General features: G+C 42.6%; 1 protein-coding gene across 1 annotated transcript in view; it reads left to right on the top strand.

The window, feature by feature from the left end:
- Positions 1-17,113, top strand: part of C3H6orf118 (chromosome 3 C6orf118 homolog) — a 39,752-nt gene that overhangs the window by 10,160 nt on the left and 12,479 nt on the right. The window contains exons 4-9 of the mRNA XM_074948746.1: positions 3,392-3,451; positions 5,855-5,979; positions 7,833-7,891; positions 10,778-10,974; positions 13,679-13,732; positions 15,351-15,412. Coding sequence (XP_074804847.1) covers positions 3,392-3,451; positions 5,855-5,979; positions 7,833-7,891; positions 10,778-10,974; positions 13,679-13,732; positions 15,351-15,412 — 557 coding nt within the window. The remainder of the gene's footprint in view (positions 1-3,391; positions 3,452-5,854; positions 5,980-7,832; positions 7,892-10,777; positions 10,975-13,678; positions 13,733-15,350; positions 15,413-17,113) is intronic.

Here is a 17,113-nt window from a genome sequence, read left to right as displayed (position 1 = left end):
CCATTGCTGGGATCTTACCATTCCCCCACCCCTTGAACAAGGGTGAAGGTGGACGATAAGAAAGAGGGGTCGGCTTCCTGCCGTGCCAGTCATAGGAGCCCAGAATCCCCTCCCCCACTTCTGCTGCTTTAACAACCACCTCCTTTTTAAGACCTTTACCAAGCCATTTATCTGGTCACTGTATCCCTCCCCTGCACTGGACATCCGCCACAAGGAGGTGCCAGTAATTACCATCCAGTCAGGTTCCCAGACATCCCTTAATGCCCCTGTTATATCAGCCAAAAATGTGTCTGTGCCCAAGTCTGACAGGTGAACCTCATCCTCCTGAAATAACTCTGGTGCCCCATATGCTAGGCCAGAATGCAAAATTACCGACTCTCCTATGGCTCCAAGGAATTTGGCCAACTCCCTGTTCCCATACCTCCTTACCTTGTCCACCCTGGGGGGCTTCAGAGCTCCCTGCCAGATTCTGCATTGAAGCAAGTCTAACCACACAATTTTTACTCCTGGAAAAAGTTCCCTTCACACATTCCCAAATTGTTTTCCCCCCAGGTGCACCACAAATATATCTGGTGACCGCTGACAAGCCCTCACAGCTGCGAATTCTCAGGCAACTTGGCCCCCCACCTATGAGCTCAAAAAAAACCCAATACTGTGCCCTTAGAGCCACACCACCATCTGCATGGCTGGTCATCCATTCCTCTGGAATGAAAATACAATAAATTAGCGCTGACTCACCCCCTGGGGTCTCACATACATTCTGTAGGCTTCTGAATGCCAATGTCCGATTGCCTCGATTGCCTCTGCCCCCATACCTAGCTGTGCTGCTGCTGGTGCCACCCCAATCCTGAACGAGTGGGAATCAAATTCCAGCCTTGTCAGTCCCTGTCTCAACACTGTAATGAACTGGTACGTTGTGAGGGGACTCCCGTCACCATGCATAAAGAGAGGCCCATCCCTCTCCAGTCGTATGCCCTCAAAGCCTCCATGGGGCAGACCTCAGGCTCACCACCTGAATAACAGGTTCACCCCAGCCTCCCTGATAAGTCATTGACCTTCAGAAATGTATCATCACTTCTTGCCCCTGCCAGTATACATCACACAGTTCCAAAACCCTTCCCACGCCCACTTTTGCGGCAGCTTCTGAGCCCCTCTCTCATTTCCTGCCTGTAAAACTCTATTCCCCCTCCCCCGGCAAGCCAGACAATACCCTCCCCCACAAGGGTGACCATATTTCCCAAAGGGAAAATGGGACATCGTGTGGGGCTAGCCTGAGCCACCCCCTCCCCCGCAGGGCTGGCCTGAGTCTCTCACCCGAGCCCTGCCTCCCCCCTGCATGGGCTACCACTGCTGCTCCCCCACCCCGCACATTCCTCCACACACCGCTTTTTTGACAAAAGTGGGCATTTATCCCGTTTGCTCTTGCCAACTGATCAAGTTGGCAAGAGCAAATGGGACAAAAGCCCACTTTTGCCAAAAAAAAAAAGTCAGGACAGTGAGGACAGGGTTTAAAAAAGGTACTGTCCCAGCCAAAATGGTCACCTTACCTCCCCACGTAAGCTGCAGGGCGGTCATTGTAAACATGGTTTGATCTTAACTGGTTTTTACAAGTGTTTTAAATAAATGGTTAATGTTTTGGAAAATGTTCTCTATATTAATAGTTAGTGGTATGGTATTTACACAAATGCTAATTAAAATAATATTTAATGTTAAATAGCCAATGAAAAAGTAAAAATATATTTAATCATGGTAGCGGAAATATAGGAATGGTAAAAGGTAAATTTAATTTTAATTATTTAAGGGGTGTTATAATTAATTATAAAAAGGGTAGCCTGCTACTTTTAGCTTAGGTATGCCCATCCATCATCAAGGAACTGATAGAAAAAGGATTATACCCACTTTCTTCATTTAGGGACTAATTACCTTTAAAAATGCCTCATTCCACCTTAAAATGTAAGTATAAATGCAGTGTATGGTTATATTGTAATGTCTGTTTTCTTAAGTATTTTATATTAAATAAAGTTTTTAATTTTATCACTTAATGTGCCATTCACAAATCTCCACTAAATTCAATTATCTATAACTACCCTGCAGGCTCAAGCCTTAAAAAATTCAGTTTGGTTTTTATCCCTCATTTTTAAACTGCGAATTGGAAATATATAAATCAAAGGTTACACTTGAAGGTTTATAGCAATTAACTAGGTCTCTTAACATAACTTGGCAAAATCTTCAACCATAATAGGCATAGAGCACATGCCATTAAAAGGTACTAAATCCGGAGTTTCACAAGGTCTTTAACTGTGACTTTATTAATGCCACAGACTCTATATTTCCTTATATTTTCAATACTTGCCTTTCATCTTCATTTCGGCTGCTGTTCTCCAGTTTCTAAGGCTTTGTCTATACTATACACCTTATAGCGACATGGCTGTTCAGCTACAGCCATGCCGCTAAAAGGTGCACAGTGTAGCCCCTTTTTGCCAACAAAACACTTCCACCCCCAATAAGCAGCAGTAGCTTTGTTGGCAGGAGAGTGCTCAGCCAACAAAGCGCTGTTCACACCGGCACTTTTCATCGGCAAAACTTTTGTCATTCGGGGTTAACCTTTCAGTGTCTTAATTTCCCTCTCTCTGTAAAATGAGGATGATAACACTTCCCCATGTGAAGCTCTCAGAGATCTACATATGAAAAATGCTGGTTACTGTATTATTACCTAGCTGCAATAGTCAGTGTTTGTTATCTCCCCTCTGTTTTTGAACTATCGTCATGTTGAAAGTTAACATTTAAAACTCTCTGGACATCAAATCTATTTGTCCCTCCGGCTGTACCCTTGTGAGAGTGACTCTAATATGGAACAGAACCTAAAAACTCTGACGAAAATTGAGTTTCACTCTTTCTATTCTGTACATAGTCGAGTTATGCCATTGGCATTAGACAGTGCCAGGTTGACGCACGGTCTGATATTTGAAAGGGAGAGAAATGGCAACATTTCACACTTGTTAAGAAAGTGAACACACCCCAGTGCCTTCCAATAGTTGGCAATGGGTAATGGCAAAAGGCAGGAAACAGAGTACTATCTAGGATTAATGGCAGCGAGAAGAGAAGGAGCGGCGGGTTGGAGAACAAAGACAGTCTACGTTAAAGGAAGCTTGAGGGGGTGACAAGAATGCACTATGAATCGGTATATTTACTAACAAATGACATGATCCAACTCTTTCAAATGACTTCAGTGAGATCAAGACCACACTCATTCCTAGCCGTATCAGAAAAGGTTCTTGTAGAGCACGTACAGTACGTGGTTGCTGGTGTTGAAGTGAATCCAGTTTGTATAATCTCTGAACATTGTTGATAATTGTTCTGTAATGTTCCTTGTTCCTCTTTGTTTGTTTAGAATGAATATGAGCTCTACATGGTGATACTTCTGGATTCTCTGCCTACAACACAATACAAGGTAATAGTCATTTGCCAATGGCAGCTCAGAATGAGGTCACAAGGTCAATGTTACTTGCATTCAGAGCTTAGAAAACAGCGGGTGGAGCCACATGGATGAGTTAAAACTTCCTTTGGACACATGCAAACGGATACATGCACACATGAGCGCACACAGACACAAGTTACATGAAACTGAACAGCCCTGGATTGTTTTGTCCTGTGATTTAGACACTTTTGGGACCGCTGAAAGTGATGTGCACTTATCTTTGATACAAAGATCTAAAGTCTGCCTGTTATTTCATTGCTTATGAGGGCTTCTGCAGGAGCACCAACAGCAAAAGGCTAAGGAGGCTGCAGATTTCAGGCATAAAAACAGAGTTGGCAGAAACAGCATGAATTGAATATGTTGAAGCACCCAACCATGACGTCTGTCTATATGTATTGTTGGGGGCTTTGACTTCATTGATGAATACTGCATCTGCACACTGTTCACTCTGTATTAAGATATGTTCCATTTTCTTCTGTGGTCAGAAGGGGGAATTTGAGTAGAACGAATGGCTCGGGGATTCGTAATTTAAATTCAGTATTATTTATCTCTGAGTCACTGGTTGAAGCAAGCACAGAATGATAGTGACTTTTAGTCCCTACCACTGACATCTGTTTTGTTGGTCTCTGTCGAGTGAGCTAGTGGTTTCACTCCAATTCCTAGTGGACTTATATCTGCGTCACAAAATACCACCCTCACAAATGGAAAAGAAAGCATTCTGAATAAGTGCCAAGCTGCAATGTCCACCTATGTGTAGACGTGTTACATAAATATATGTTCACACAGCCAGATGTTTAAAGCTAAGAGAGTGGGGAGGGTGCCTCCGAGAAATGTTCTGCACAATGATTTTGTGCGGAGCACAAAATCTGAATTTAAACTTTGGTATTTGTACTGAAAATTACACAGAGCTGTGTAAACATTTCAAGCCAGAAACTCCTGTCTAAGGCAATTTTGTGGTGTATTGTTCCCTTAAAGCAGGAGGAGAATTCCTCCTGTGCAGAGGAACTCACCACTGGAATGAAGCTGGTAAAGTTAGCTTCCTGTGCCTTCTACATCAGCTGCCTTCCCCCCATCCCCCTTAGCATAACGGGAAGAAAAAGGAATGTTGGGAGTGTTCTGGGGTGCAATACAGGCAGGACAGGGAGGGGGAGTGCCGTGATTCACCTGATTCTCCACCAGCATGTAGTCATTTGGGCCAGGGACTGGGTAGCTTTGAATCAGGTAGCAGAAACTGGCTCTCTAAGGGTATGGATCCATAGTAGCTGGGAACATGCTTCCCAGAGTGGGTAGACAGACGCATACTAGCTCCACTTGAGCTAGCCCACTAAACATAGTTGTGTGGCCATAGTGGCAGTGTGGCCTTGCTGACCCTACAGACCCAGGGAGTCAGGTAATCTAGTGCGTTTGTTCTCAGGGGGGCTAGCCCGAACCGCCACACATGCTGTGGTGGCCACACTGCTATTTTTAGGACTCTTACTCAAGGAGAACTAGGGCACATCTGTCAACCCGCACTGGAAAGCACGCTCCCAGTCGCTGTGTTGACACACCTTATTCTCTTTTGTAATTGTTTTATTCTCTCTGATGGATAGTGTTTTCTGCTGTTGTTATATATTGCTGTCAGGAAGCTTGTAACACAAGGATACTGTGTGACATTTTATACTTTCATTTTGCTTTTACTGTGAAATATAAAAGTAATTGTTTCGGTCAATGGTCTCCTGCCAACCACAAGTACAGGCTTTTGTTGTAGGCTCAAGGTGAAAATCCTGGCCCTATGGGAGTTTACCATTTACTTCAATGGGGTGAGGATTTCACCCTAGGTACCACCTCCCTTTCTTAATGGCACTCTGTGCTGGGGCCCTGGTGCTGCTGTGTTACTATGATGATCTGTTGAAATCACAGTAATGATGAACCTGACTCCGCTGACAGTAGTGGAAGTATGCTTTCTCTAGCATAACTAGCCCATTACACAGGAGAGAAGCAACGAAAGGGATTATCCCACAAGCAGCAAAGCCTTCAGATGGATAGGAATGGAGAGATAATTGGCTGGGGAAGACACACAGCATTGTCAGTCCTCTTTCTGCTGGTAACCACCTTTACTCTACCTTTCCAATATCTCTGTGGAATTAGAATGAATTGTCCATTTATAGAGATGGTTGTAAAACATGCGGTAGTTTTTCTGGTTCATCAGTGGAAGTGTTAGCATTAGCACTTATCCTCATTCAGAAGTTTCCCTCAGAATTGATTTTTCACCTCAAAAAATAAAATTGTGATCGGCCCAATGGAGAAAAATTGTACAAGTTCTTGCATATTTCTTCCATATGCCCCTTATAAATGTGCATGTTCTCATATTTCACTCCTGTTTATTTAATCTCACAGACCCTGATGGCTCAGGTAAAAGGTATGGAGAAAAGACCTCTGAAGACGCGAGAAATAGAAGAGCTCAGGCGAGAAGTACAGACCCTTGTGAAAAAAGCCAAAAGTGTCTGGGAGAGAAATGAAGAGTAAGTGCCGTAAGTGTAAGGGACGTGCAAACCATATGTGTTATCCCATTCTAGTGCCTAGTACTCATAGAAGATGAGAGTCTATTACTACTGCAAAAGAAATGGAGTTATTCCTCGCTCAAGTTGTTGAGTCCATACTGGACTGTTGAAATCTTGCTGGTGACCCATTTACATGAATTGGAGACAAACCATTTTTTGTTTCAAAATACACCCTTACAATATTATTACACCTTACACTCATTCAATCACATGCTCCTGCCTCCAACAACCCTTCCATCAAAGTCAAGAACTAGCGAGTCACAATCTAACCTAGTTGACTTTTGCTCCCTTTCATCTTTTTTCCTTATTCTCATTTGCATGAGCTACCTAGATTAGATGACTGAATAGGTCTTTTTAATTTATTTTGTAGTTATTTTTATTTGATCAAAATTGTGTACATAACAGCATTAACACTGCGCTTTCCAAACTTATTTTGTATAATTCTATGATCATTAAGATATTGAAGTGTGACAGAGCCTTGTTTACACCAAACGAAACTGTAGCAAAAACATGTTGCTAATAAACAGTGCCCAAACAATTAAACGTGTAGGTGTCTACAGAGACAGATTGTGCGACAGATTGGTTTGGGAGAAGGGTTTTATTGATATGAGTTTGGGATGGCTCATAAGAACAGTCATACCGATTCAGACCAATGGTCCGTCTAGCCTAGTATCCTGTCTCCTGACAGTGGCCAATTCCAGGTGCTCCAGAGGGAATGAACAGAACAGGTAATAATCAAGTGATCTGTCCCCTTTCGCCCATTCCCAGCTTCTGGCAAACAGTGTCTAGGGACACTTCAGAGAATGGTTTTGTGTGTTGTGTTGTAAAACCTTTATAACATCTCACAACTTCATGCATTCTGTATATGCACCATATCTTACAAATGTTTAGATTTTAAGAAAAATGCATTTTTACTATTTTCTGTATTCTTCTAGTAGCAAACCCAGCTGCCTTTCTTACTATGAATCCAACTGTGTTGGGCTCAGAGGGTAGAAGTCCATTATCACAAGATCTTCCAGGACTAGAGGGGAGTCTGTGTTACAAGAGAAATGGGATTTCCCTGTCCCAATGGTATCTTCATTTCTGCCACCAGTAATCTGAATTTAAAGCTGTAACATTTTCAAGTAGACCAAAGGTGTTACTGGTGTAGGTCTGAATTTTGCTTGGGCTCATGTAATTGTTGGTGGAGGAGGGGCAGGAGAAGGAAATGTTTCTTGGTTGATATCTTTTTAAAATGGCATTTGTTTGAAGCTGCTTGCAATTTTAAAACAAGTCCAGGGGAGATGGATTAATCAGCAGAGAGCAGGTGAGGGGGGCCAAGTATGTGATCAGCTGATCATTACATGGGTCTGCAATGGATTACATGGACAGCACTCCACATGTGTTTCTGGGTTATGTGTGTATCCTACCATGTGTTTAAATAATGTGTAGTTTCAGTAGTTCCATTTAGCAAACAAGCTGTTTTCTCTCTGTTGCCATTTTAACATTACTTCCTGCATGAAACAAGGGCTCAGTGTGATGATGCCTCGAGTCCGCAAGTTTCTCAGAGCGGGGATCATGGACCAAATTCTTCTCTGATTTACATCACTCGAATCCAGAGTAACTCCAGTCACTTCACTGAATTAACCATTACTCTGCATTTACACAAGTATACCTGAGCTCAGAATTTGGCCTATGGATGTCAGTGGGAATCCTCACATTGTAAGAGCTGCAGGATTACCTGAATTGCCTTGGCTCATGTCTAATCTGCAGTGTGATACTCAAAACATGGCAGTGATCACATTAACACAGTGTTCTCTTTTGTTCCACGCTAGACTCAGAAATGAATTAGAAATTCAGTTGTGGGTGAGCCAGTCTCCTGAGAGTAAAATTGGTAAGTAACAACACAGTGTGGATTTACAGAAGTGGTGTTTTGCAAGAAACAAATACACACACACATGCACGCACGCACGCGCATATATTGTGACTCAGGGTACCAAAACACACTAAAGCTAAACAGCTTCTCATGAAAAGCAAAGAAATAGATCTCAGTGGTGCTGAGCATCTTGTGGGATAAGGCAACATAACATTTTCCTTGCCTTTCATTCTTGGCCTGATCTAAATCCCACTGAAATCAACAGGAGAATTTGCATTTATTAAAGAACACGGGGCATGTGTCACACCAAATAAGACCCGTGGTCCATCTAGTTAAGTATCTTATAGCCAGCAGGAGATGCCTCAGACGTGAGATAATCTGACACTTCATGAAGGTCTTGTCCTGATCTCTAATAGTCAGAGGGCAGGTTAAGTTGTGCAGCATGAGCTTTCGTAGTCCTTTCATAAACTCTTTTAAGCATCAGCGACTATAACTCTGGATAATCTTGTTATTTATGTAAATGTTTGATCCCTCTTTGACACTTGCTAAATTCTCAGCCTCAACAACATCCTGTGGCAATGAGTTCCACAGTCTAATTCTGTGCTGCATGAATAATTCTCTCCTTTGATCAGTTTTGAATTTGCCTTCAATGAGCATTGGATCAGGGTCTTTCAGCTGATTCAATAAAGAAAAGAGTATGTGAATCTGGAAGCTCATGAAAGGGCAAAAAGGAAAGAGACTTTATTTTCTGATGAACTGGGCCATTTCTGAAGTTCTGTAAAATGTCATCAGGGTAGAATACAGTATGCCAAGTCAGACTGCATAGTACATCTATTTTTCATGCATTTGTTAAACTTCTGTATTTATGGCAGATGCAAAACATGGCTTCTTCACATAGCATGTGACCATATAAAATGGTAAGTTTCTACACTGTAAATAGAATAAATAGCCACATGAGTTGTTAAGGTGAGATGCTTTCTGGCAGTCTCTGATAGCTGCTCCACACATATGTTAAATACAAAATGGCAGCTTCTGAAATGGAGGACGTAACTCTGTTTTGGCCCATGCTCTCCCTATCAATTAAATACAGCATCATACCCAAGGCTGCATGTGATCTGTTATTAGTGCCTTATTTTAGGTGCTACTACCAATATCTTACTCATTATTATGAACGCATGTTGCATATGAAAAGTGCCGTATAATCAAACCAACTTCTGCTCTTCCATCACTCGGGAAATGTGCTGGCCCAAATTCCTTCCTGATGTAACTCCATGCACTTTAGTGGACTTAGCTGGGGCTGCATTTGCTTTGCTATGTCTGATTCTACAACTTGGCACAGGCTTTGAATTCCAAAGGTTTACAGCTGTCCCTCTCAGAAATGATAATTGGCTCTAGATCTCTGACAGAACTAATGAATTTGAAGTTTCTAGGCCAAGACATTTCTTAGAGATGACTGTGCATGAAACGAGTTAGAAGACTTAAGAACTATGTGAAAACGCTTCCTTTTTTAAAGTCTTGCATCTCAGAAATGCTGGTCCAATTCATCCCAAGCTCCCCTCCCCAACATTTTCAATATATTAGACAACTGTATGGGGAAAGCTTCAGATAAAAAGGAATTACAAAGAACAAAATCAGAAGGGGCTGAATACTATGCTTAAAAACCCAATATGAGATTGAGGCCCAAATGTGCTAGTCACTATACAAACACATAGTAAGAGACAGTCCTTGTTCTGTACGCTTATAGTCGAGACAAGACAGAAAAGGAAATACTACTATTATTCCCATTTTATAGATGGAGAACTGAAGCACAGAGAGATTAAGATATTTGGCAAAGGTCACACAGGAAGTCTGTGGCATAAGCAAGAACTGAATTCAGGTCTCCTGAGCGTAGAACCTTAACCACAATGATAATCTTTAGCAGTTTGTGCCTTCAAAACCTTTACAAACATTACAAATTTCCGCATTGCTTTTAATAAATCCCTCCTTAAAACTCACCTCTGCTGTGAGGCCTACCTACAATAGACAGGGGGATATGCGGTGACTGCTGTTTATTATACCAAGTATGATCACTGGCAGGACTATTGAAACCAAAGGCAGAAATGTGATGCCGCCTGTTTCCTGGCGGGGGATGTGTGGAAGAAGATGATGCTCACTGCATGGAACAGGAAATGAAGGCTTTGTGTACACTGGACTGTTGTCAGTAAAGGTTTGTCGTTCAGGGGTGTGAAAAAAACACACACACATCTCCCCCCGAACGACAAAAGTTTTACTGATGAAAAGCGCCGGTGTGAACAGCGCTTTGTTGGCGGGCGAGCTCTCCTGCGACAAAGAGCGGCTACACTGCGCACCTGTTAGCGGCACAGCTCTGTCGCGAAAAGGTGCGTGGTGTAGACATAGCCTAAGTTAGAAACATAGGTAGCTGCAAGGGATGGCAAACAAGTGTGCAGTTGGGGAGGGTCATCTGAATAGAGAAGGATCTTTGGTTTGAAAAAAACATTAGAGCATCACCATAACAAAACACTGTATAATTTATGAACGGTTACTTCTAAATATTTTAGCAGATACTTAGCAGAGATACTTCACTCACTAACTGGGCAGATTTTTCATTCTTTTTTTAAAACACTCAATCAACTTTATTATCTACTAGGAATGAACCAGACTCTATCATACTCATTGTGCTGCCGGACAAGATGTAATTCCCAGGTACCATGCGTGCCTGCAAGCTGATTCATCATCTGGCAATTTCTGAGAAAAGAGCATGCAATCTAATGTCTCACTGGTCTCTCTGTAGACATTTTGCCATTTTCACTGGGTCCTCAAACTGAGATTGCAACAGTTTAGCACAAAATAGCCAAATAATTCTCTGGCAACACTGTCCTATTAACCATGCCTGCCTTTTTATAGTTCCAGAGACCTCCAGGGACCATACTATGAAACTGCCTGAAGAGAAACCTCTCACCCTTGCTGAACAGATTGAATCTATGAGGTGCCAAGTTCTCGCTAAGTGGGAGGAAATGCAAGCGCTAGAGAAAGAGATTCGAGAAACCATGACTTATGCTGGGATGGCAAATACTATAGAGAAGATGGTTAAAGACATAGAGGCATGACATAATTATTTCTAAACAGTTCCTATCAAGTTTATTGCTGCCTAGCTAGCTACTTTGGTGATGGGCTCTTTAGAACAAGACAGACAGTGACTCAGTTGCCTGTATTTTCTCCTCTGAGAGCATACATCTCTACTCCTTGTACTTATATGGCCGCAACCCACCATGGTGTTTAGGCTTTGATCCTGCAATGTGATGCATATGGGTGGACCCCCGCGTTAAAGCAAATGGAGCTCTGCAGACACAGGGGTCTGTCTGTATGCACCACATTGCAGGATTGATGCTTTAGAGCCATATGTTTTGTAAAGTACATACGTTAAAATATATAAGTGATACAGGTGGAGGGTCTGATTTTTTTTTAAACTGATGTTCTCTCCTTTTGCTCCTGCACTTGGTGTGTGGTAATAACTGTGTGCACTGGTAAGGTCATAACAGGTGGGATTTTCAAAAGCACTCGGTTGGCCTAACTCTTCTCCTATTGAAGACAATGGTAAACTCCCATTGGCTTAAAGGGAGCATGGTTGGACCAGCACTGAGCACTTTTAAAAAATCCTACCTGTAGACATCTAAATATATAAATGTGCCTGCAAATCAATTTCTTGGATGTCTAAATGAACTTAGCTGTGAGCACCACATTTCAGGCACAGAAAGGAAGGCCTGGATGATTCCAGACTGAAAATATAAGGCCTATAATATACTGTCAATATATAATAAAATCATTATTTAATAAAACCAAGCAGAGGAATAAAACTACAAATATATGTTAATAATATTTGTTACAAAAATTATCATCTGTTTGTATTCCAGTAGCATTCAGAGGTCCCAGTCAGGATTGGAGCCTCACTGTGCTGGGGATAAGAGACAGTCCCTGCTCTGGAGTGTACAATCTAAGGCTCTGATCTTGCAGAGACTTTAAGGGCCTAACTTTAGCTCTGTGAGTGGTCCCATTGAAGTCTTGGGATCACTGACAGTATGACAAGTCAAATGTGTGTAAGTGCCTGCAGGATTGGTGCCAAACACATTAAAAACAGCATTCTCTTTCCTTTGGAAATTGTGCCACTAGAAATACCACAAGCTCTCAGTAGAGCCATGCTTTCCCTGTCCCTGATCAGGTGGATAGGAATCCCAGGTGTGTTCAGTGAAATAATTTCCTGAAATCAAATAAAAGCTGAATATTCCCTGCTCATGCAGAAAGTGAAATGTGACACAGTTATTGATGGGTAGACATGATTTAAATACACATCTAACATTCAAATGTTTCCCCAAGCCTTTTGTCCTCTGAGGCTGAATTTAGCCTTCCTTCAGGACATCAGATCCATTCAGTTAGTTGTACTGGTAGTAAAACAGAGCAGTCATGCAATTGTGCAGCATCCAGGAAAAAATATGAAAACAAACACACAGACCAAAATTCATGCACACTCCACACTTCTTGTCTTTTCCAGATCAAGTGCACAAAATGTGAAGCACCTTAAGGGAATAAATCCTTTCTCTGCTCCAGAGATACCGGTTAAAGGGACATGAGTATCCAGAAGTTCCTTATATGGGTTTAACTTTCTGTTCATGTTATTTTTATTTGTTTAATTTAAACTACGATTTGAGGACTTCAATAGCACAGATATAGGTGTGAGGTTTTTTTTTGTAGGAGTGGTGGGTGAAATTCTGTGGCCTGCGTTGTGCAAGAGGTCAGACTAGATGATCATAATGGTCCCTTCTGACCTAAATATCTATGAATCTATGAATTTTTTTTACTAACTTTACCTGAGCTGGAATGAGGAAGAGCAGCCAGCAGAGGGCACTGTTGCACAGCATTCTCAGCCTGAGAGATGCAGCTGCTGCCTGAGGCAGACCGGCTGGATGCTTCATGTGAAGCCACTCCAGGCACTCTCAGCAAGTATATGAACTCTGGGAGTGAATGGACCCTCTACACCAGTGGCTCTCACCCTTTCCAGGCTACCGTACCTCTTTCAGGAGTCTCATCTGTCTGGCATACCCCCAAGTTGCGTACCCTGACTTAAAAACGATTTGCTCACAAAATCAGACATGAAAATACAAAAGTGTCACAGCACATTATGACTAAAAAATTGCTGACTTTCTAATTTTTACCATATAATTATAAAATAAATACTTTGGAATAAAAATTATTGTACTTACATTTCAGTGTACAGTGTATAGAGCAGTCTAAACAAGTGATTGTCTTTACCCTATTTTAGTTTGTACTGACTTTGTTAGTGCTTTTTATGTAGCCTGTTGGAAAACTAGGCAAATGTCGAGATGAGTTGATGTCCCCCCTGGAAGACCTCTGCATATTCCCAGGAGTACATGTACCCCTGGTTGAGAACCACTGCTCTACGAAGTCTGAGACATTAGCTCCCCAAGCAAATGGGTGGTTAGTTAATCTGGGTCTGAATGTATAAGGAGTATATGATTTCAAATTATTATTCATAATAATAAAGCTATAATCTAAACCTTGCACCCACTGGATATTTAGACAAAGGGCAAGTATGCTATCATTTAAGAAGAGCAAGCTAATTGAACTAGCCCATCTTTGTAGTTCTCCTAACACTATGATGTCATAATGCCAAGAGGGCAGGAACCTGTACTGTGCACATGTATGAAATTTTAAAAATAGGTCAGTTCAATGATTTGCGTTTTTGGAAATGTTGCGCTCCAGTTTAGCAAAGCTGTGTTATTGCTTTTACAGGCCGAAGCTGTCAAACTCAGCTTAGCCAACAGCTTCCTTCAGAAACAAATCAAAGTAAGTTTCTTCTTTAGAACTGTGATATGGTCCAAAGCCCCATTATTAAACCTGTTTGCTCCAGTTGCCTTCACTAGGTCTAATCCAGAGCCCACTGAAGTCATTGGAAAGACTCCCATTTACTATTGCGGGCTCTGCATGAGGCACAAGGTAAACCACCTGCTAGAGAGCAGAAAGGTGTTGGTTGTCCCTTTACTCTATTTTTCACCGTTTAAGGAGAGCTATTATGGTACTTTGATCAGAAGCAAATTTCTCCTGATCACCATTTGCATTATTTTTTACAAGAACTTGTCAAAGCTTCATAATCCATAACTCAATCAATGATGCTAAAGCGGCTAGTATAATTAGGGAACTAGCATGAAGGACAGGTTCCTATGCTAGGTGGATTTAACATACCCAGAAAATGCATAACTCACAAAAGAGGATGGTTGCCAACTTTCTAATCACACAAAACCAAACACCCTAGTCCTGCCCCTTCCCCAAGGCCCCACCCCCCCGCTCACTACATTCCCCTTCCCTCAGTGGCTCGCTCTTCCCTACCCTCACTCACTTTCACTGGGCTGGGGCGTGGGAAAGAGGGAGGGCTCTAACTGGGGGTGCAGACTCTGGAGTAGGGCCAGAAATGAGGGGTTCAAGGTGCAGGAGGGGGCTCCGGACTGGGACAGGGAGTTGGGGTTCAGGAGGGGGTGAGGATTCTGGATGGGGGTGCAGGCTCTGGGATGGGGCTGGGGATGAGGGGATTAGGGTGCAGGAGGGGGCTCTGGGTTTGGTGGGGGTGAGGGTTTTGGAATGTGGGAGGGGGCTGTGGGTTGAGGCAGGGGGTTGGGGTGCAGGAGGGGTTATGGACTCTGGGTTCGGGGTGCAGGCTCTAGGGTGGGGCCGGGATGACGGGTTTCAGGTGCTGGGGGGGTTCAGGGTTGGGGCGCAGGCTTACCTCGGGTGGCTCCCAGTTAGTGGTGCAGCGGGTCTAAGGCAGCGTCCCTGCCTGTCCTGGCTCCATGCTGTGCCTCGGAAGCGGCCAGCAGATCTGGTTCCTAGGCAGGGGGGCCAGGAGGCTCCGTGTGCTGCTCTCGCCCACAGGCACTGCCCTCCCTAGCTCCCATTGGTCCTGGTTCCTGGCCAATGGGAGTGCAGAGCCAGTGCTCGAGGCGGGGGCAGTGCATGGAGCCCTGTGGCCCCCACACCTAGGAGCCGGACCTGCTGGCTGCTTCTGGGGGGTAACGCGGTGCCAGGACAGGTAGGGACTAGCCTGCCTTAGCCCTGCAGCTTTTAACGGCCCGGTCAGTGGTGCTGTAATCTAGCCTAGTTGTCTTAATCTCTGCAATTGATTCCTGTCAGTCTTTGTGAGAGCCTGTGAGAATCAACAGGAAGTGTAGCACTACATAATGTCCAAAGATGCCTGGCAACTTTAAACTTCCTGCTGAAGTTTAACCTTTTATAGCACAGGAACCATCGTATCCCTTTCCCATAAATTAAGGTTAAGAAGTTAAAAAAGACTTCAGCACCACCAATTACTTATCACAGATACTGCATCACAAACCATTTTTTATTTAACCACTGAAACATATTTCTCTGCATTTATACATAGATGAGTTTTTTGTTGTTGGTGTTTTTTTAGGAAGTTCAATACAACATCACAGACATCTTAAATAGACAGAAGGTCACCCAGGAAATTCAGCGGTGAGTTTTGAATGTTAGTATGTATTTGAGATGTACTATATTGTTTTAGGTCTATATTATAAATGTTACACGTTACAGAATGATGATTGAAACCCCGTCATAAAAACGTCCCAGAATAGAGTAAGAAAGATCAGTTATTTATAGCTGCTAGGTTTAAGTATTACTTAGTACAACATACACAGTAGCACTTTAGGGATTAAGATAGGGACTCAGTTTAAATAAGGCCCTGTAGTCTAGAATAAGGTAAGAAAAAAATAATGTGAATCTGAGTGCTTCTGCATGATGTTTGATTGACACCCCCACTTGCTGCACTTGTCTATTCAACTATCGAGCAGATATATTTTAGAGGCTGTTTAAGCTTCCCCACACGGCCCTGCTGATATGCTTCTGACTTGCCCCAGAGAAGTGACCTCTAGGCATGAGATAGTAGTACAGTCTCCATGCCCATCCAGTCCTTGGCCTCTGTTCTGAGGCTGCGGTCCAGTGCTAGGTGTGGTAGTGTTTTTTATTATGTGGACTCATGTCCATAGGAACTGAACTGAGACCTTATTTCACACACAGCTTCTTTATTTTCTGTGGCTCTCTGGGTTTAAGTAGTGCTGTTTGCATTCAAGGTATTTCAGAGTGCTTTGCAAAGGAATGAGTTAGAAAGTTTTAGTCATTACCAATGTTCACTCTAATTTTTGACAGGCCGTGTGCGCAAAAAATTTCTTCTGTGCAAATTATTGTGCTTCTGTGCAAATTTTTGTGCGTGTGGTGTTTTGCCGTGTGTGCGGGGTTTAGGATCTGTGCGCGCATGCTCAGCTTAGAGGGAACAGTGGTCACTACTGAGTGGGGCTGGATCTGAATTGGTTGCCAGGGGCAGAAGACTGTACACTCCATTACCACTCCCCTCAGGCATCCTCCCCACCTTCCTACATTACATCTTGTTAGTATCAAGATGGGCTGAAAGAAAAAAGAGACAGCACGCAGCTAAGTCTGCATTATAAAGACTACACTTTTGACATCTATGCTTATTTCAGAGGTAAGTAAGGAAAGTATTTATTATTATGGTTTCAATTAGGTGCAAAGATTTAGCCCAAGACTTCATTTATTAGGTCTACAGATGATGTTTTCAGCTAACCACATACTGCTCTCTCTCTGTTAATTGTCTGTATTCAAATTAGTGTAGTATAACATCAGGTTTGGGTATGTATTATAGGTCTGCAATATAGTTTTATGAAAACCTAACTTGCAAACTTCTGTAGCAGAAAGAGGTTAACAATAGACTGAAAGATACATAAAAAGTTTTAAGAGTCCATTTCAGTGATAATTTTTGGGCCAGATTTTTTTTCACATACCAGTTAGACACATGTGATATACTGGTATGGGGTCTGATCCAGTGCACACTGAAAGGAAAGCTTCTCATTGACGTAATGATCTGAGACATTAAGTGCCTATCTCCTTATAATATCTGTCCCCATAGTATTTTAACACTATGCTATTTAACCATAGCTACAGACATTATTCCCTGAGCCCAGATGGGGGAGGTGTGTATGTTTTTGGTGCTGAAAGTCTCACATTCAGTACCCACAGACAACAATGGTGCCTGTAGATACAGGGCCATGGTCTGCAAAATTCCCAAATGTACACATGCAGTTACGTGACTAATGGTACAAATCTGAATCTATATGTGTAGACTCGGATTAAAATGGCATAATA

This window comes from Natator depressus, chromosome 3, assembly GCF_965152275.1.
Source record: "Natator depressus isolate rNatDep1 chromosome 3, rNatDep2.hap1, whole genome shotgun sequence".
NCBI lineage: Eukaryota > Metazoa > Chordata > Testudines > Cheloniidae > Natator > Natator depressus.
The sequence above is the reverse complement of the archived record's forward strand: the minus strand, read 5'-3'. Positions and strand labels throughout refer to the sequence as shown.